We start from the raw sequence: 21,349 nt of genomic DNA, 5'->3' as shown, positions 1-21,349 counted from the left end.
CCTGACGAAAAGATGATGTGGGGGGTCTGGATATAAACCGGTCCAAAACAGTCAAATTCCTAAAACAAATTATTCCTTAAACCAGAAAGAGAGTTTTACAAGGAATGAGAGAGATCAGCATGGACGAGGATGCTATTGGATTGGTCAGCGAAGCTAAGTATCTTGGCTTTGTCCTGGATGCCAAGCTTAACTGGCTAACCTTGTCCAAACCCACAAAGGCTCTCATGATCTAACGTCTAGCAGGAAAGTCCTAGGGCTGTAGCCCAAGAATCCTGATATGGATAGGCATCATGATAATACGATAATAATAGTGACATACGGAGCGGTCACTTGAACATCTAGAGCAACTCTCTCGACAGTACGGAGAGTGCTAACTAAGCTTCAACGCTTAGCATGCGTGTGCATCACGGGGGCGATGCGAGCCTGCTCTACAGCTGCGACGAAGGTGATTCTTACAGTTATTCAGCAATCAGCCTAACGTACCCCGTTGAATATTACCAGGAAAGGCTGCGGGTGAGGAAAAGTAATGCCAACCAAAAACATGGAATTGCTGAGGCTGCAGCTCCCACTTATCCAGCTACCCAGAGATGATATCAATTAAGTCCTTAAATTCGAAAAGAAGTTCAGAATTGAACTGAACGATAAGTTGAACTGGAGTAGACCTGCATTTGAAAGGAAACTCCAGGAATGTACCCTGCACTGGTACACAGATGGCTCGAACACCCCAGGAGGCGTAGACGCTGGAACTTACGACGCCAGAACCAAGCGCTCTGTACCGATGGATAGTTTTCCAAGCATCTTCAAGCGGAGATGTATGCCAGCTGGAGCGATAAACTTAGACAGGAATGTCCGTAATGAGCGAATTACCATTCTGAGCGATAGTCAGGCGGCACTCAGGCTCTATCATCCTATGAGATTAAGTCGTCACTAATCCTTGAGTGTATCGAGAAACTGAATTTACTTGGAACGCACAATGGCATCCGGTTAATTTGGGTCCCAGGACACTGAGATATAACTTGGAACGAAGTAGCGGACGCATTGGTGAGAGAGACTGCAGCCTCGCCATAAATAGAATCCGAACCCTTCCTTGCTATGGGACAACACCCCATTGAGGAGAAGTTTATGAGTGAAAAGCAAGGGCTAAGGGATGTTTGCTGGCACCAAACTATGGGGCTACGCCAGGTGAAGTCCCTACTGGGACGGTACAACTAAAAGCTGTTTAAAAGACTCATAACCCTAACCTAGAAAAAACTGCGCAGTCATCTGCACATGATCGGGATATGATCCACTGACTTTTGACGTTTCTGCAACCAATCCCAGGAGGCTCCAATGCTCCTTCTCCTGGAATGCAGCGCTATAGCGCGAAGAAGGTAGAGACGTCTTGGCGAACTGCAGTCAGAAGAAAGGCACAGTACAACCCAGCTCTATCCTGAGTTTAATAAGGGAACTGGGTCTGGATGAGGTACTGTGATGAGTAGAGGGCGCAAAAGACCACGGGATGGAAGTCCAAACCTCATATATATATACTATATATACATATATATAATATAACATACGAAAATGCTTGCTGCCGCGTGCTACATAGAGGGAAACTGTCTGACCCCAAGTAATACACCCATCCATCGCCTGTGCTGTTTTTGCTTGTTCTTGGTGATGTCTTGGAAGCTGCCCTAATACCGCATCGAGGTAGGACTGTTTTGTAGTACAGACGAAAATGTCAGATCTCGCATTGATAAAGCTAGAGCCACCTTTGGTATCCTGTCTTCTGTGTGGCGCAATAACAACATCAGCGTTCACACAAAAATTAGGATTTTCAAATCCAACGCAGAATCGCTTCTACTTTATGGTTGCTGTACATGAAAAGTGACCAAGTCCATCACTACGAAACTTCAGGTTTTCATAAGTCGCTGCCTGAGGAACCTCTTCCGCATTTTTAGGCCTACTGAAAAAGGCACAAATGGAGCCAGTCGAAATGCTCGCTCATAAAAAGCCAAAAATGGAGATGGAGATGGAGATACGATGCATGCATTGCAGTGGAACTCTCTCACGAATGTTGGTCGCATGCCAGGTAGACCAAGGGAAATTTGGAGACGCACAGTTGAAAGGGAAACTGGAAGCACTAGAAAGAGGTGGAACCAATTGAAGTACATTGCCAAAAATCACACCAGATGGGACGCAGGCGTGCTTGATGCCGTGTGTCCCACTAGGGATTAAGGACCTGAAGATGAAGAAGAACAAAATGTTAATTACCCATGAATTTCTGCTTATTTATGGCCATAATTTCGCCACACTGTCGATTGTGAATTGTGTACAAACAGTGAGACGCCGAAGCACTGCAATATAAATGAATCTATGAATTTAAAAAATACGCACTTACAACAATTATGGAGGACTACATAAAGTTTTTATTATATTAGATATAAAATTGCGGAGATATGAATATACAATATGTATGGTTTTTTTCTTAATTTTTTTTTGTAGTTAAAAAATGTAAACATTTGAATTAGCCTAATATTTATACCATCGATAGAGTAAAAATTAAAAAATAACCAACTAAATGTTAACAGCGATATGTACCTTACATAATATATATTAGGCGCCTTCCATTCGCCACTTCTCTGCTCGCTATCCCTCTGCTCGACTGAACTCGACGAAAAAGTTGCATGTGCGCGAGTGAGAGTCGCCGCTAGCGAGAATGGTTATACCTCATTGAACTGGTATAACTCATTTAACTTGTCTGACTCATTAAACTGGTGTAACTCGCTAAACTGGTGTAACTCATTAAACTGGTATAACTCATTAAACTGGTCTAACTCATTAAACTGGTATAACTCATTAAACTGGTATAACCCATTCAACTGGTGTAACTCATTAAACTGGTATAACTCATTAAGCTGGTATAACTCGTTACACTGGTATAACTCATTTAACTGGTATAACTCATTAAACTGGTATAACTCATTGAACTGGTCTAACTCATTAAACTGGTATAACTCTTTAAATTGGTGTAACTAATTAAACTGGTTTAACACATTCAACTGGTGTAACTCATTAAACTGGTATAACTCATTAAACTGGTATAACTCGTTAAACTGGTCTAACTCATCAAACTGGTATAACTCATTACTCTGGTATAACTCATTAAGCTGGTATAACTCATTAAGCTGGTCTAACTCTTTAAGCTGGTATAACTCGTTACACTGGTATAACTCATTTAACTGGTGTAACTTATCAAACTGGTCTAACTCATCAAACTGGTATAACTCATTACTCTGGTATAACTCATTAATCTGGTCTAACTCATTAAGCTGGTATAACTCGTTACACTGGTATAACTCATTTAACTGGTATAACTCATTTAACTGGTCTAACTCATCAAACTGGTATAACTCATTACTCTGGTATAACTCATTAATCTGATCTAACTCATTAAACTAGTATCACCCTCTATTTTACAAACAAATGGAATTTCAGGCCGCTCTATTCCAGCACTGCCCAGATATGTTTATTTTAACCAGTTGCTGCATCTATTCGCCACTTGCGAACGCTTGGCGGAAAGAAGAGGCCTATATAGTAAATTAATGTGCACATAAATATTAATCGTCCATTATAAACAGGCTATTGAATTTAGCGTTGTCGTCCACTACCAGTACAACACCATTGTCATCATCGACATTAAAATCATCCGAAAAATTATTGCTAATACATGAAACCAGCTCAGCACTCTTCGTCACGCCAGATATTTCTGCGGCAATGCCCTTTTGTATGGCTGACCCATTTTCCGCTTCTATTACCTCAAGACTATTGCTGTCGCTAAACAGCTGCTCTGAAGCTAAATCTGCAAAGCGACTTTCATTATCTTTTTCGTGCAGATTTTCTTGCTGATTTTCTTGTTCGTGCTCCTCTTCTTCTTCTCCCTCTTCTTCCTCTCCTTCTTCGTCTTCGTCTTCTTTTTCATTAACTTCTTCGTCATTCCCAGCTTTATCTAACTTCTCGGTTTCCTTAACTTGATCATCAACTTCTTTGTTGTGCACAGATTTATTGTGTTTTCGTAACTGTGCTGATTTCTTAAATTGTTCACCACAACTGACGCACTTGTACGGATTTTCTCCCGAGTGAATGCGCATATGCACCAGCATATTGTTCTTTTTCGTAAAAGCCAGTTTACAAATACTACAGACATGTGGCGTAATACCTTCGTGTATCATGCGATGCTCCTTGAGATGCGCCTGCTGTCGAAAGGAGAGCAGACAGTGTTCACATTGATATGGCCGCACGTTGTCATGGATGCGTTCATGCGTAATTAGCGCGGCCACAGTGCAAAATGATTTACCGCATGCGTCGCACTTGTGAGGCCGCTCGTGCGCATGTATGCGCATGTGCATTTTGTGGGTAAAATAGTGTTTGGATATCTTGCCACAAAAGTGACAGCAGAAGGACTTTTTCGCCGTCGTATCATCGTCAGGTTTTGATTTTTCCACATCCTCAACTTTTGCGTGCATACGAACGTGCTTAGTGAAAGAGATTTTCGTTTTGAATCTGCAATAAACAAAATGGATGATAATATAAATTGTGTTTCAAATACGAATTAGTTCGTTTTACAATTACCGTATGGGACATTTATCGCACTGATATTCGCGATCGTTTGAGTGAGTGGCCATGTGGTTCTTCAGAATATCACCGCGTCCAAATGCCTCGCCGCAAACGGGACATAGCGCAGTATTTACGTCGTGTGCACTACGCAGATGTCGCGTCAAGTTGCAACGTGATCGATAGGTGCGGTCGCAGTGCGGGCACGACAGTCGCTCGCCATCCATTTGATGCGATTTGGCGTGTCTTTCAAGTCGAGAAATGTGTGGGAACCACTTGTCGCATTGCTTGCAACAAAAACGTTTAGCACCATGCGTTTTTACATGGTCGCGATATTCTCGATGTGAATCGAAATCCAAATTACAGGTGTCGCAGTTGTAGGATAAGACCTGAAATAGAATTGCAGTATGAAACTAAATGTTACTGATGTGGCTGGTATAATAAATTCGTACCTTTCCTTTGTGCATTTTAAACGTTGTCCCACTAGCTACTTCCTCTTCTTGTTCCGCTTGCTTTTCTTGTGAAGTAGAATCGCCATCATCTATTGCGACCTCAGTTTCCTGTGTTTTGTTCGATTCATTTTCGAAATACGTATCGCAATCGTCATCTTCGCGCTCTTCTTTCGTAAAATCTATTTGACAATCGTCGATATCAATTGATTCTTCACCGTCATCATCTAAATTCTCATACACTATATCCGCTTGATCTCCTTGAGGCTTCAACTCTACAGTTGCATTTTCATCGAATTCATTTCGGTTTGTCTCGTCATCACCCGACGACAGTATTTCTTCAATTAAGTCCTGGGTTTGACCATCATTTGCATTCAACTTGTTATAGTCGCTTTCTTGTGGATTTTCTTCCCGTGGTGACTCTAACATAAGCGAATCATCATCATCATCGATTAGTTCAATCACATCATCGCAATCGTTCATCGCTTCATTCAAATCAAAATGTGCGTTCGCCACTTCTTCGTCTAATTGTATTTCTTCATTTGTGTAATCATCCAGGCCTTGCGCATCATATTCCAATTGTATACGCTTTTCGGCTATTACCTGTTGAGTATATACCAAATCCTTATTTTCGGTTACCACTCGGGTACACATAAATATTTCATGCTGCCGCAGCTCCAACTGCAGACGTTCTTCGCCTAATGATTCATGCGAATCGTCTTCATTCAGTACTTCCACTCGTCTTTCATCAACAATCTCACTTGTAGAAGTACTCACCTGCTGGTCATCAATATCCAGTCGTAAACGTTTAGCTGCAAGTATTTCCTGTGCCGATGGCACCGCATTTGCAGTGGAATAATCTTCGCGCACTTCATTTGTTGAAGTGCAAATATTTATACTCAAATCGGATGCGGTTCGCTCTTGGCTGTTGTTGTTTACAGTCAATGAGGGCGGTTCCGGTTCATCATCATCCAAAACAATCGTTTCTTGAACATGAGCGGTGGTACTAATAGCTGGCATTACCATTCCTTGCCGTAGACGCCTCTCCGTTGCCTCACTTTGTTTCCGGAGACTGTATGAGAAACGTAATCCAAACTCGCACTGTTCACAGATATGCTTTGGTAAGATATCATCTTCTTTTACCTTAAAACGAAGTAATAGTTTAGTTAAAAGATTATTTATAAAGAAAATTACAATTTCAATACCGTTACGTTGGCGCAAACTTTCAATAATTCTGTCAGTTGCTCGTTGCCTTGAAAACATTTCAGATGCTTAGATCCTGCGCAGATACGACATACATCCATACTTTATGTATGTAATTGTAAATTTTTTAACTTTATCCGAATCGGGCAACAAAAAATTTGTTTATTGAATAAACCAACAATTTGTAAATAATTTGATTCTGTCACCTAACAGCTGTTCGAATTAGCATCTATAATCGAAAAACCAAGCCAAAGTGGCGCTAACGACAATTCTGCAAAGCAGTGTTGAGTAAAGGTGAAAAGTCAATATGTACTGTGAGCGTCTAAATAAAGTGTACAAAACATTTTGTTATAATATGGATTTTATTTCAGTCTTTTATAACAAAAAGTTATATTTTAATTTCATGTTTTTCAAATTAGTATTTGATTCTCTACTAATTACTAGAAAACAACAAAAAAAAAAAATTACAACAACAAAATTTTTAAGACAAAAACAAAATTTAGTGCATATTTTACGCGTCAAAATAAAGTGTACAGAGATATATTTTACAAAAAGAGGTTGTCTGTAAAGTCGGTTTACTGACGATAGTTTAACGTGATAACGTCATAAGAAAATACTGATTGAATGGTTGCATTTTTCAAAAGAAAATTTTAATTTTATTTGTTTGATGGATATAGAGAATGAGTTAACATTAACATAACATAACATAACATAACATAACATAACATAACATAACATAACATAACATAACATAACATAACATAACATAACATAACATAACATAACATGACATAACATAACATAACATAACATAACATAACATAACATAAAATAACATAACATAACATAACATAACATAACATAACATAACATAACATAACATAACATAACATAACATAACATAACATAACATAACATAACATAACATAACATAACATAACATAACATAACATAACATAACATAACATAACATAACATAACATAACATAACATAGCATAACATAACATATCATAACATAACATAACATAACATAACATAGCATAACATAACATATCATAACATAACATAATATGCTGTTCAAGCAAGGTAACGACGCATGAGCAAGATAACGACGCATTTTTTGGTGCGTGCAGCCGGCTACATAGAATTATAAGACGTTATCACGTCAAAAAATAATAATAACATTAAAACAACAGGTATTATTAACAAACTTGGTTTTATTTTAAATTCTTCAAGTAAATCAAATTAATAATAATCAATAAGAAGGCATATGCAAATACAAATACGTGAAGTTATATTATATATGTACATATGCGCATATACATACACATATACGCTCACTTAAGTAGGAGAGAGCAAGATGTCGAACGTTGCCGTTCGTTTGCTTTGTCGTTCGTTCCGCGCTTTCGCTTGCAGTTCATTCAAGGTAACGGCAATGAGCAAGGTAACGACACATGAGCAAGGTAACGGCAATGAGCAAGGTAACGACACATGAGCAAGGTAACGGCAATGAGCAAGGTAACACTAATGAGCAAGGTAACGACACATTTTTTCGTGCGTGCAGCCTGTTAAATCGAATTATAAGAGGTTATCACGTCAAAATGATATCGATTTAGTATTTTGTTGATTTCCCTTTTGCTTTGATAACGGAAGACAGTCTTCGGGGCATTGACTCAACTCGTTTTTTTTCACGTCAGAAGAACTTTTATCCCACTCTTCCTTTATAACGAGTTTGAACATATCCATATTGGGGATTATCCTTTTCCTGACTTGGCGGTCTAAATGCTCCCAGAAATGTTCAATAGGGTTTAAGTCCGCTGACTGTGGAGGATGATCCAATGTCTTAGGAGTACGATAAAGCAGCCATTCTTTTACTATTTTTGCTGTGAGCTTGGGATCATTATCTTGTTGAAAGATCCAAGATCCCTGCAAGTCTAATTTCTGCACACTGATTAGTAAATTATTTTGAAAAATATTCAGATAATCTGTTTTGTTCATGGTACTTTCAATAAAAAGCAAATTGCCAACTCCGCTTGCCGCCATGCATCCCCATACCATCACTAAGCCCCCACCGTGCTTAACTGTGGTTATCAAATTTTGGTTGGCATACTCTTTATTTTTGATTCTCCAGACTTTAACCGGATTTTTCTGCCCAAATACCTCGAACTTACTTTCATCGCTTAACAGGACATTATTCCAGAAAGAAACATCCCGATTTTCGTATGTTTATGCATAATCAAGACGTTTTTTTTTGATTAACTGTCGATATTAGCGGTTTTTTCGTGGGAGACGACCATGTAACCCATTTGCGTGCAACGCTCGACGTATTGTACTGGAACTCACGCTAGTATCTGATGCAGTTGAGACTTTTTGTGATATTTTGACCGCACTTTTAAAGCGACTTTTCTTCATATCACGCACTATAGACCTTACCCGAGTCTCATTTTAAACTTTTGGACGGTTTGTTTCACAGTATTATGGCTTCTGTTGACAATAGAGCCAATTTCACGAAAGGTTTTACCTTCATTGCTAAACTTGAGTACCAGTTCTCTAACATCAGTCGAAATTTGTTTACCCATTATTGGAAAAAATAAATAATAGAATTTAATTTACTGTAGACAAAAACTTTTCACTCTGCCGATCGCAACCAATTAAAATACAATATGAAAAAGTTTCAATGCAACGAAAAAGGATGTAAACAACCAAATATAACGGTATGAGACGCGATATACACTACATAAATGGCTAGTCGAACCAAGCAAAAATTCCCATGCTAGAATACTCCTCTTTTATTTGCCACCTTCCCGCCCACTACCTTTATGCTCGATTAACTTGATGAAAAATTTGCATGCGAAAGCAGCAACAAAGCTATTGAGTAAGATGCATGGCCATACCTCATTAGACTGGTATAACTCACTGCCGTACAAATACATGTAATTTAAAAGTACGTTCACATATGCATTATTTACCACTAAGATTACCTGCAAAATTGACAATCGGCTGTCAATACTGTTGTGATAGGTTTTTCTTCATAGAAATTATTTTGGTGGAATATTTCGGTGTTTTCGATTTGTTTAATTATTATTAACGATATGGAGAAAAAAACAAGGAGAATGAATAGCTAATTTAATTGCGACATTGGCTGCTAATAATAAACAGTTGGAGGAAATCTTTAAACGACGTTTACTGAGGTTTCAAAAAAGTATGGCAGCAATACGTATTCAAAATTCGATACTACATTTTAAAACAAGTATTAAGTGAACGAAGCGTTTATGGACACACGCTTTTTTGACGTGATAACATCTTATAATTCGATTTAACAGGCTGCACGCACGAAAAAATGTGTCGTATTTGTAATTCACGTATTTGTATTTGCATATGCCTTCTTATTGATTATTATTAATTTGATTTACTTGAAGAATTTAAAATAAAACCAAGTTTGTTAATAATACCTGTTGTTTTAATGTTATTATTATTTTTTGACGTGATAACGTCTTATAATTCTATGTAGCCGGCTGCACGCACCAAAAAATGCGTCGTTATCTTGTTCATGCGTCGTTACCTTGCTTGAACAGCATGTTATGTTATGTTATGATATGTTATGTTATGTTATGTTATGTTATGTTATGTTATGTTATGTTATGTTATGTTATGTTATGTTATGCTATGTTATGTTATGTTATGTTATGTTATGTTATGTTATGTTATGTTATGTTAAAGTATATTATTTTATGTTAATGTTAACTCATTCTCTATATCCATACAAAATATCTATCAAACAAATAAAATTAAAATTTTCTTTTGAAAAATGCAACCATTCAATCAGTATTTTCTTATGACGTTATCACGTTAAACTATCGTCAGTAAACCGACTTTACAGACAACCTCTTTTTTTCTGTTACATGAATACATAGTTAATAATACCTAACAAACGTTTTATTAGAATTATGTCTACAGACCATTTTCTTTGTCGGCATCCATTTTATTTAGTTTTTATTTTGACGTTGTTCTTTACATTCATAAAAATAACGATCTATTACACAAAAAACACAGGGTTGTATGTCAAAAAGTATGGCTATTATCTAAGATTATTTTATAATCTCAGATTTTGGGAGTGAAATTTCATATGGAAATCTCGTTTTTTAATTACGGATTGGCAGTTGAGCACGAAAAAGTAGATCATCTACTTATATGTGAACGCACCCTAAGGCAGCTCTATTCCCGCGTTGCCAATATATGTTTATTTATACCAGTTGCTTCATCTATTCGCCACATCCTAAAGGTAAATACACACCAGGCAACCGTTGAAGCAACGGTTGCAGCAACGTGTTGCCTTTGTTTAAGAAACACGTTGCGACCGTTGCTTCAATCTCAGTATTGTGTATAACTGTGGAGCAGGAAAGGTACGAGCGGAAGATACGTAAAATTAAATTTTTTAAATGATCGACGAAATATGTAAAATTACTTCTCTTATTATAATTGACGAACTTTTGTACGAAAATGAGGAAGAAGAGATGCAACAAAAGAAGAGAAAGAAAATCTGGTCCAAAAATTGGCTTTTAAAAAAATCGAATTTTCGAACGAGAGGCTGCTGAAAGAACTGAAGGAAAATGAGCCAGCGGACTATAAAAATTACATGAGGATGGACGAAGCCCTGTTTAGAAAATTGTTGGACTTCGTAAAGGCCAAAATAACGAAACAAGATACCATAATGAGAGAGGCAATATCAGCAGAAATTAGACTGGCAATAACTTTGCGGTATCTTGCAACAGGAAACGCTTTTGCGGACTTGAAATTTTTATCAATTTTATTGTATTCATTTTTTAATTGTTCGTATGCTTTTTTTCTAAAATTTTTATTTTTATATTTTTCACTACTTAATAGGACTATGTTTAAGTTCGTGCGGTTTTTTTTCGAAATTTGAAACTTTATTGACGTAAAATGGTTACAAATTTAATATTCAAAGTATTGTCCATCGCTTACTACTACTTTTTCCCATCTTTCTGGCAATTCACGGATTCCCTTTGTGAAAAATTCGGTCGGTTTTGCCGCAATCCACGAATCGATCCATTTTTTGACTTCATCGTAATTACGGAAGTGCTGGTCAGCCAGGCCATGTTGCATCGATCGGAAGAGATAGTAATCGGATGGCGCAAGGTCTGGACTATACGGCGGGTGGGGTAGGACATCCCATTTGAGCGTTTCTAAGTATGTTTTGACCACTTGTGCAACATGTGGCCGAGCATTGTCATGTTGCAAAATAACTTTGTCGTGTCTATCGGCGTATTGCGGCCGTTTTTCTCGCAGTGCTCGGCTCAAACGCATCAATTGTCGTCGGTAGACATCCCCCGTAATCGTTTCATTCGGTTTCAGTAGCTCATAATACACAACACCCAGCTGGTCCCACCAGATACACAGCATAACCTTCAGGCCATGAATATTCTGCGCCGACGTCGATGTTGAAGCATGGCCAGGGTATCCATACGTTGCCCGACGTTTTGGATTGTCGTAATGGACCCACTTTTCATCGCCAGTCACAATTCGATGCAAAAAACCCTTTCTTTTGTGCCGTTGAAGCAGTTGTTCGCATGCCATAAAACGGCGTTCAACGTCTCTTGGCTTCAATTCATACGGCACCCAATGGCCTACCTTTCGGATCATTCCCATGGCTTTTAAACGTTTGGAAATGGTTGATTGATCAACTCCCAAAGTTTTTGCAACCTCTTCTTGCGTTTGAGCCGGATCTTGATCGAGCAATTCCTCCAATTCGGTATCCATGAACTTTGGCGGCGCACCCTCGCGTTCTTCGTCTTCCAAGCCAAAATCACCACTTTTAAAGCGTGCAAACCACTTCTGGCACGTTCGCTCAGCTAGAGCATGCTCACCATAAACTTCCACCAAGATACGATGACTTTCGGCTGCTTTTTTCTTCATATTAAAATAATGAAGAAGAATTCCCCGCAAAAACACATTATTTGGCACGAAATTCGACATTTTCAAGTGTGGTAAAAATATTGTTGTTTACGCTTCAAATAAAAAACTTATACTGACGTTTGTGCCTTACGACAGTAGCTCTCCAATGAATGTTTGGAAATGTGGATCGATGGAATAATAATCAAGTTACGTCATCTGTTGTAAAACCGCACGAACTTATCGATAGACCTATTATATCCCACAGTTCTCTCGAATTTTTATATTCGTTAATAAAATTAACATAATTTTCATTATTTTCAATTGCCATTTTTTCCTTTTTCACTTTATTTTACTCCGCACGAACCTTCTTCTTCGCTTGTTTTCAACGAACTGAACGAGTAAAAGCAGTAAACAATGATACACACGAAGCAACGGTTGCAGCAACCTATCCCAAAAATCAAATTTATTTGATATTTCAGGCAACGGTTGCAGCAACACGAAAATCATTTGGCAACACAGCTACACACGAGGCAACGGTTGCTTCAACATGGCCGAGTTGCTGCAACGGTTGCCTGGTGTGTATTTAGCTTAACGCTTGACGAAAGGAAGAGGCATATCATTTGCTGTGTATAATGGTGGGAAGATTTTACTTTATTATATAATCGGCAAAACTTATTAAATAAAATCTTCAGCACATCCGCGAAATTCATTAGCGCGTTGGTAGCGTTGCTCTCAGCAGGATAGAGTTCGATCCTAAAATATTTGTAATAAATTCTGTCAAAAAAGTACCAGGAATTGTTCAATAAACGCAAAATAATTGTTTAATCATCAACGTTTTTCTTGCCGCCTTAAAAATGGGCTCCATTCGAAGCAATACTCACACGCCAACGATTAGTCCAGTCATCAAAGCACCTTTTAAACGCGTTTGAAGAGATCTTCTTCAGCTTCCTCAACGAATCCGCCTTAATGGCCTCTATCGACTCAAAGCGGCGTCCGCGGAGTGGGAATTTAAGTTTGGGAAGAGAAAAAAGTCACAGAGCCGAGTTTTTGCTCAAAAAAAGTGTTCACAATATGAACCTTGTGAGACGTTGCGTTATCATGGTGCAAGATCCATGAGTTTTCTTTCCACAAATTGGGCCGCTTCCTACGCGCATTATCTCTTCAACGCCGCATAGCTTCCAAATAATATTATTTATGTACAACAGCAAGATAATCAAAGAAAACGAGTAGCTTAACTTTCACTTTTGACCGACATTGGGTTTCGACTCATGAAAACAGCGCCATTTAGCCGCCTGCTGACTGGTTTGCATGTCAAACTCATATGCCCACGTCGCATCACCTGTTATGAACCGCTGTATAAACTTTGGGTGCGAATTCTCTTACTCAAGCCACCTTTCTCCGATTTTTTTTGAAAAAAATTAAACTGTTTTGGAAAGAGTCGAGCAACCACGCGTCTCATGCCCAATTGATGTTGTAAAATGTGGCGAATTGATTTGTGAGACACGCTAAGATCCCGAGCTACCTCCCTCGAACTTCAATGATGGTTTTCCAGCACCATTTCCTTGACTTTGGCGACGTTTTCATCCATTGAAGACGTTGATGGACGACCAGATCGATGCAAATCTTTCACGACTTCTCGGCCCTCTGCAAAAGCCTTATACAACTCGTAGACCCGTGTTTTTGATAAAGCACACACGTCATAGACTCTCTGCAACATTTTCAATGATTCGGCATACGAAATCCCGTTCAAAACACAAATTTGAAGACAAATCCTTTGTTCGATATTTTTTTCCATAGTGAAAATCGCAGAGAACACCTGCGATTGACTGATATAATTAAATGCCAAAAACAAGCTAATTGACTGATCACGCTCAAACACTGGGGCACCATAGAGGATAGTTGTACCAATATTCCAGCAAAAAAAAATCTAGACATATCTGTAATGCGCGCTTATTAAATGAACAATTCCCTATATTTTTTTCACAGAATGTAAGATATTTTATAAAAATATTCACAAGTTCGTTTGAACTTTTCAAAGGCCTCACTTTCTTCCAGCTTAAACTTTCAGAGGTGGTCTCTACGGTTATGGTTATGACTACGGAATTATGACATGTCATCTCTAATGGATTATAGTGTTGCCCATATCGTGGTTCGATCAAAAATTTATGGCGTTATGGTGGTGGCAGCTTTACTTTGAGCTTGAAGTTGGCTGTGGTCAAACTAATTGCGTTCATAAAAAACTGTATTTAAATATGTGACAGATGTTGCCTGGCGTCAAAGTGGTATTACTATGATTTTGATAGACTGCATATTTTCGTCAGCTGTTTTTTTGTTTACAAATAGCGATTGCAGAGTCGTGATCACTTATCGAAATTTTGATTTGGAATTTATAGTAATTATAATGATGCAATCAATGCAATTAGCTCATTTTAACTGTACCCACAAATGTTGATATTGTAGTGATATATGTATGCACATATGTATATCTCTCAACTTATTGGACATTCGATGTTTATGTGTTTTCCCGCTAGTTTGTCATTGAATGAATTAAAATGCAGGTAACTTTTTTATAAATATTTACGTATTTTGTTTCTTTTTTTTATAAATACTTATTCACTCGTATGCATGTTGTTGCACATACATTACTGCATGCCACTTAATCCATGCTTCATCATGTGCTCGGAGAGTAGCCGACGTGATGTGAATTGCAATTGTGGACATTCGTCGCATTTAAAAGCGTGATCTAAATTACTGTGCTTAAGCATTTCTTCTGTGCTGTCGAACATCAATTCACATAGTTCGCACTGATAGACTTCTTCGGGGCTATTGGCCTCCTTCGACGTGGGGGCACGTAACTCGTCGCTGCTGCCCATATCCAAACTAACCGGTACGTTGTGGGTTGTCAAATGGCGAATAAGATTTTTTCTAAAATGAAAATAATACGACTCAGCACTTACTTCGAATTTGTCCATACAATTTGTACTTACTTGATGGCAAAGCATTTGAAGCATTTGCGGCACTGGTATTTCTTGGCACGGCTTGGTTCCAACGCTGACGTTGTCATTAAATCTACAACATGCGCTTCTGAACCTATATCATCTGCACTCTCTGCCACAGAATCGCCTCGTATAAAGACGGTGGATTTTTCATGTAGTGGGTCATCGTCTATATACTCGAGTAGCATATCCGAGTCGTCGTCTGTATTTGCCTCACGGTTCGCGCATGACATTACAGAGTCAACACGCACATAGTCATTGAGATGTTTTTTCATGTGTTCTTGAACGGTGTTGTCGGGAAGCAACTCCTTACAGATGGCGCATGTAGTTAGCTCGTCTTGTGACTTGATCGTATGCCTTTTAAGTATATGAGTCTGTTTGGCAGAGAAATTGGAAGAATTAATTATCATTTGCAGTGCAAAATGCCATAGATGGTATATAATCTTACCTTTAGACCATCCTTTTGTCTAAAGAGTGCTCCGCACTTTTCACAAGGAAACGGTTTTTCGCCTGTGTGTCTACGAATGTGGAACACCAGGCTCTTGCATTGCGTAAAGCCGCGATTACAAACCTCGCACCGGTATGGCTTCTCACCAGTGTGCGTGTACATGTGCTGTTTGAGTGATACATTCTGCGTGAAACTCTTATTGCACACATTGCACTGAAATGGCCGATTGCCTTCATGTGTTGCCATATGCCGTGTAAGATTGGTTTTGGTGCTGAAGTCGCGATTACATTTAAAACAGAGGAAGCGCTTTGAAGTACTTAATCCGTCATCTTGTTTCGCTGACCTGGAACTTGCACCACGGCCATTTGTTCTACTTTGAGTTTTGCGCGGTTTGAGCTTTACTTCCTTTTCAGCGATTGTAATATTTTCGGTTACTGGCTGCGTATGTGATGGCGAATCGACAAGATGTTCTTCATCAATGTGCGCCTCCTCAACGTTTTTCACAGCGAGATATCCATTGTCCGATAATTCGTCAGTGTCATCATCCAAATGTAAGTCATTGGATGTTGTCGCTTTGCTATGCTCTGAACTGTTATCTTCTAAGTACTCGTCACCCTCCTGTAGCATCGCTTGATATTCCTTGAAATAACCATCACTTCTAGCCGCTTGCTCTTCCACTGCACTGGAACAACTGCGTGTATCGTCACTTGGTTGTAGATTCTCTTCTAAAATTTCCAATTCTGTTTGAGATTCTTCATCGGTGTATTCAAGAATTGGTATTTCATGACTTGGAGAATCTTCATTTTGAAGTTCATCACTCGCAGCAGGCTGCCCATTCCCAGCTCCACTGAAATCTATGCTGCATTTAATATTCAAATTTGATGTGTTCCCCACCTCCTGTGACTCTATTTTCATTTGCACATCGGGTTTGTATAATTTAAATTGTTGTATGCCAATATTTGTATCTACTGTTTTAGCGTTTACTCCTATCAAGTTACTGTCCATATCTACGCCGCCCTCCGGTGACATATTTCCAGCAGCACGTTTTGCATTCTTTAATTCTGGTAGCAGTTGGCTTTCTTGCATCTCATTTTTTGACTTATCCCTGATAGTTATTTTTCTGTTACTGGATACCTGGGAAGCGCAAACAGCACCGTTAGTCTTTTGCACAAGCACACACTTTGAGAAGGTCTGTTTTGATTCTTCGGGTGTTTTATTGATACTTTCGTCTTCAAGAATCGCTGACAACAAATCGTCATCTTCGTCTTCTTCGTTGATTTTACTTTTATCAGAAATGTTGTTTGTAACCAATTGAAAATCTTTACTAATCTTCGAGAGAAATGCTTTCAAATTTTTCTCTGTCTCATGAGCCAACTTTACAAAATCATTGGCTATGTGGAGACGCTTTGAGCATTTGCTACATATTAGGGCGGGCATGTCATCACTCCCGTTCAGCTGTAAAGTAAATAATTTTGATTACATAATTAGGGTAGTCCAACTTAATGTGAAAATATTATTAAATAATTGGCGCGTACACTTCTGTTAGGAGTTTGGACGAGCTCCTCCTCCTATTTGTGGAGTGCGTCTTGATGTTGTTCCGCAAATGGAGGGACCTACAGTTTTAAACCGTCTACGAATGGCAGATATTTTTTATGAGGAGCTTTTTCATGGCAGAAATACACTCGGAGGTGTGCCATTGGTTGCCGAGGCGCGACCGCTATTTGAAAAAAATTGTTTTGGTAGCAGGAGCCCTGTCAATGTAGTGCAAACCACCAGTCGTCTTCGTCTAGCTCATCTAACGGTAGGCCCAGGAAACTTGCTGTTTCGACAGGTTGGGTACAGAGGGAGAGGGGTGTTAGATGAGTGGGTTTTATAGGGCATGTGAGAGTGGTCAGTGCCTTCAGATGCCGGACATATGTTTAGTATGTTTCTGGATAGGTAGGAGTTTAACCTGCTACAGTATCCAGAACGTAATTGTGCCAAGGTTACGCGGAACTCTCGGGGAAGTTGGAGCTATCCATCTGTTGGTGGTGAGGTCCGATGACGGTGTTTAAGAAGGTGGTAAAAATCTCCCGATGAAAGTCGTTAATCGTCTATCTGTACACTGTCCGATCCAGTAAATGTCGATCTGTTTTGTCCTGGATCGCGTCCGCGTAGTTGAGGAGGTGCCTGCTGATGTGCCTGGAAGGCGGCTTAGGCTCAAGCAGGTGTGTACATGAGTGCGACCTGCGGTAACACCCTAACAGGAACTGCTTGCTGAGCAGTTTGTTATGCTCCTTCACAGGCAGCATATGGGCCTCGTCATGTAGATATTGTAGTGGGACCATCAGAAGACATCCTGTCGCAGTTCTAATGGCAGTGTTTTGACAAGTCTGTAGCTTCGTCTTCGACTGGGAGTCACTGATTCCAGGCGACCAGACAGGCGCAGCATAGTTTAAAACCGGCTGGCCTATTGCCTTAAATGTCGATAGCAACATTTCTTTGTATTTGCCCCAAGTGCTGCCGGCAAGCGATTTGAGGACCTTGTTGCGATTTTGTATTTTAGTGGCAATAGCGGTTGTATGCGCTGAGAAGGAGAGCAAACCGTCGAAGGTAACTCCCAGGATTTTGGGTCTGTTAACAGTCGGAATTGGTATGTCATTGACTTTTACCTTCAGTTGCAGTTTGACCTCCTTTGTCCAGGTGGTGAAAATTGAAAATCTGAAAAAAATCGTTCTATCATTTTGCTGTTTCACACACGGAATTTCGAACATACACACTCCCGAATGGTAGTCACACACCAAGCCATTCGGCTACGGCGGCGGCCGGAAATATGTAATAAAAAAAAAAATTCCATTGTTGTGTATTCTTTAATTAACGCATATCTGCCATACCCCTGATTGCCGATTCCGCTTTATATTAATAAGCCGGCATCCAATTAAAAACTTTATTTCTCAATATTAACATCGCTTAGTTCAGGTGACGACTATATCATCGATAAGAAATTGACTTGACCTCTGATACATTTCGACAACGAATTTGTAAGACAAACACACACAGATAACAATGAAGTAAGTTTGATTTATTTCTTAATTTGCATCATACAAATCTTAATGCGTTCTAAAAATTGCCATGCACTTTTTTTCTCATTCGCAGCAATTCATTTCTTATCTGGCACAGTCTGCGCAATCCAACTCAAATATGGTGCATTGCCCTTTTCAATGGGCAAGGTTATAACCTCAGCTACACTGTACGAATGATTCTCACGTACGAACTTTATCAAATCGTCCAAACGGCTTGTCCGCGTCTTAATCATCATTAGATATTCATTATCCTCATTCACCTTGCCCTCCCACATGTAGATGGATTGTATTTGTGGAATTATGTTAACACAAGCGGCCAATTGCTTTTCCACCAAGCCTTGTGCTAATTTCTTAGCCAACTTTTCATCTGGTGTTGTTACGAATGCCACCGAGCTGCTACCCGCAGTATAAGACTCTTCAGAGGCAGTACTCATGTCTTTGCAATTGGAAGATAAGCTACGACTGCAGGTTTTGTCGCCTATGCCTTCTATCGAAGCAGCAGAGTTTAAAATATTCACAGCAGCTACAAAAGTCACAAGCAATTTACGAGTAGTAAAATGCAATGGCAAATATCGGAAACACACAGTGCAATGTCTAAATATTTGCATTTGCGGTTCAGCTATTAAACAAGTCCAACTTAGAGCAATCCCTTAAATAGCTTTTATTATCACCGGTGCTTTTGTTTATGTTTACTAGATTGCTTTTGCTGATTCTTCGTTTATTTGGAAATACAGTTTTTTGTAGCAGAACAATTGAATATGTTTGAGTTTATACTCAAATTAGTGTCAATGACAGGAGTGTACAACGTGCTCTTGTACTCTGTGTTGTTGTACACTATGATGAATGTACATAAAACCTATTTCCGCGTAGGCAGAATATAATTGTTTTGTTAATTATTTGTTTATAATTTGCCTGAATTCACTTAAAAAAATTGTACCGAATACGTGCAAGTATGTAGCAATTTAATCAGCACTGACGTAACAAGTAAAAGAGTATCGGCTGCGGCCATCTTCTCTAGTACAGCTTCGATTTCATGTACTAGAATAGGCGCAGTAAATAAACAAAATATTTACCTTCAAGCCCGTTGTAAACACAAACATCTCGCCCAATTCCTTATTCTCCAGGAGCGATGTGCCATCATTCGTCTTCATACAAACACGACAAATATTAATATTTACGCGAAAATTCATCACACCAATCAATATTTCAAGCAATCGATTCAGAAAAAACTATTCTGGTTGATCTTGAACACTCAAAGTGACAGCGCCCCAAACAACAACTAACCACAGGGTTGACAACACTGTTCTTAGTGTTGCCAGATCAGAAAATGCTTGTCTATCTAAATTTATGACCAACGGCTAGCAAATAACATAAATTCCCTAAAACATTCGATGAATCGAAGCACATTGAACCAATCACTATTGAATTAATACTAAATATCAAATATAATAATAATAATAATGGATATTGAGTTCAAATTTAATGAACATGTAGACTACTTATGTAAAAAAGTTGGAAAAAAAGAGGTTGTCTGTAAAGTCGGTTTACTGACGATAGTTTAACGTGACAACGTCATAAGAAAATACTGATGTAATGGTTGCAATTTTCAAAACAAAATTTTAATTTTATTTATTTGATAGATATTTTGTATGGATATAGAGAAGGAGTTAAATGGAATCGCAATGGAATAGGTCAAGTTACATTTACACAAACGTGAAAAATGACGAAACATTTATCAAATTCATGAAAGATATGTTCAATTTCGATTGTGCATCAGACGTTAATAAGTCAACAACACTAAGAGACAACATCATCGATTTGCCTTTTTCAAGACACTTTACACTCGAAACACTCCCTTTCATTTCCTACTTTTTCTATCATCGTCCTATTCTCAACAGAGAAATGCTTCATTAGCATGCACACAGGAAGAAGGCATATGCAAATACAAATATGTGAATTTATATACAAATGCGCATATATATACATATACATACATACATATGCTCACTCAAGTAGGTGTGCAGATGTCGAACGTTGCCGAATGCGGGGACCGATTGTGCTCTTTGTCGTTCGTTCCGCGCTTTCGCTTGCAGTTCAAGCAAGGTAACGACGCACGAGCAAGATAACGGCGATTGAGCAAGATAACGACGATTGAGCAAGATAACGACGAATGAGCAAGGTAACGACACATTTTTTCGTGCGTGCAGCCGGCTAAATCGAATTATAAGACGTTATCACGTCAAAATTTTAAATATCTTAACTGTTACCGAACTGTTCAGGTAAATCAATGAAAATCGATAACTCCGTTGAAAATCTGTTTCTCTTTTTGTACAGCAACTTTTATAAAAAACTAAATTTTAGAGATAATTTCGGTATATTTTCGGTTTTTCCAGAAATTAGTTAAATAATATTCGTAATATTCAAAGTATTACTCACTATTGTTTTTTTTGGAGTTGTTACAATGACTTCAACATTTTATAAAACCAGTCAATTCCAGGTGGCGTTGTAAAATCATTTCAAAACTTTACTTGCGTAGCATCAATTTATGATGCGAATATATGAAATATTTAGGTATATATATCTATATCTACATATATATAATTGGCGCTTATACCCTTTTTGCATGTTTGGCCGAGCTCCTCCTCTTATTTGTGATGTGCGTCTTGGTGTTGCTCCGCCAATGTAGG

The 21,349-nt window shown here is 38.6% G+C and overlaps 2 protein-coding genes across 2 annotated transcripts; both read right to left on the bottom strand.

Moving 5' to 3' along the window:
* Positions 1-2,429: 2,429 nt before the first annotated feature.
* LOC129237146 (zinc finger protein 236-like) lies at positions 2,430-19,926 on the bottom strand. The gene is made up of 9 exons (XM_054871642.1): positions 19,736-19,926; positions 15,601-17,055; positions 15,144-15,526; positions 14,803-15,081; positions 6,245-6,344; positions 5,817-6,182; positions 5,043-5,642; positions 4,609-4,979; positions 2,430-4,539 (listed from the first exon to the last, which is right to left on the bottom strand). Exons 1-9 carry the CDS (start codon positions 19,850-19,852, stop codon positions 3,597-3,599), a joined length of 4,614 nt encoding a protein of 1,537 aa, XP_054727617.1. The 5' UTR covers positions 19,853-19,926; the 3' UTR covers positions 2,430-3,596.
* Positions 18,513-19,647, bottom strand: LOC129236917 (protein CutA homolog). Its single transcript, XM_054871217.1, has one exon. It carries the CDS (start codon positions 19,268-19,270, stop codon positions 18,740-18,742), a length of 531 nt encoding a protein of 176 aa, XP_054727192.1. The 5' UTR covers positions 19,271-19,647; the 3' UTR covers positions 18,513-18,739.
* Positions 19,927-21,349: the final 1,423 nt, after the last annotated feature.

The sequence above is a fragment of the Anastrepha obliqua genome, chromosome 2 (genome assembly GCF_027943255.1).
Source record: "Anastrepha obliqua isolate idAnaObli1 chromosome 2, idAnaObli1_1.0, whole genome shotgun sequence".
NCBI classification, from domain to species: Eukaryota; Metazoa; Arthropoda; class Insecta; order Diptera; family Tephritidae; genus Anastrepha; species Anastrepha obliqua.
This window is presented reverse-complemented; position numbering and strand designations above follow the sequence as displayed.

What these genes read in the sequence shown, in the direction of transcription:
- LOC129236917 (XM_054871217.1), bottom strand. Translation starts at nt 19,270, where the DNA reads ATGCAAATATTTAGACATTGCACTGTGTGTTTCCGATATTTGCCATTG.
- LOC129237146 (XM_054871642.1), bottom strand. Translation starts at nt 19,852, where the DNA reads ATGAATTTTCGCGTAAATATTAATATTTGTCGTGTTTGTATGAAGACG. An exon ending in GACAAAAGGATGGTCTAAAG is followed by an intron (nt 15,527 to 15,600) that starts GTAAGATTATAT and finishes TCTGCCAAACAG; the next exon opens with ACTCATATACTTAAAAGGCA. An exon ending in AAGTTTGCGCCAACGTAACG is followed by an intron (nt 6,183 to 6,244) that starts GTATTGAAATTG and finishes CTTCGTTTTAAG; the next exon opens with GTAAAAGAAGATGATATCTT.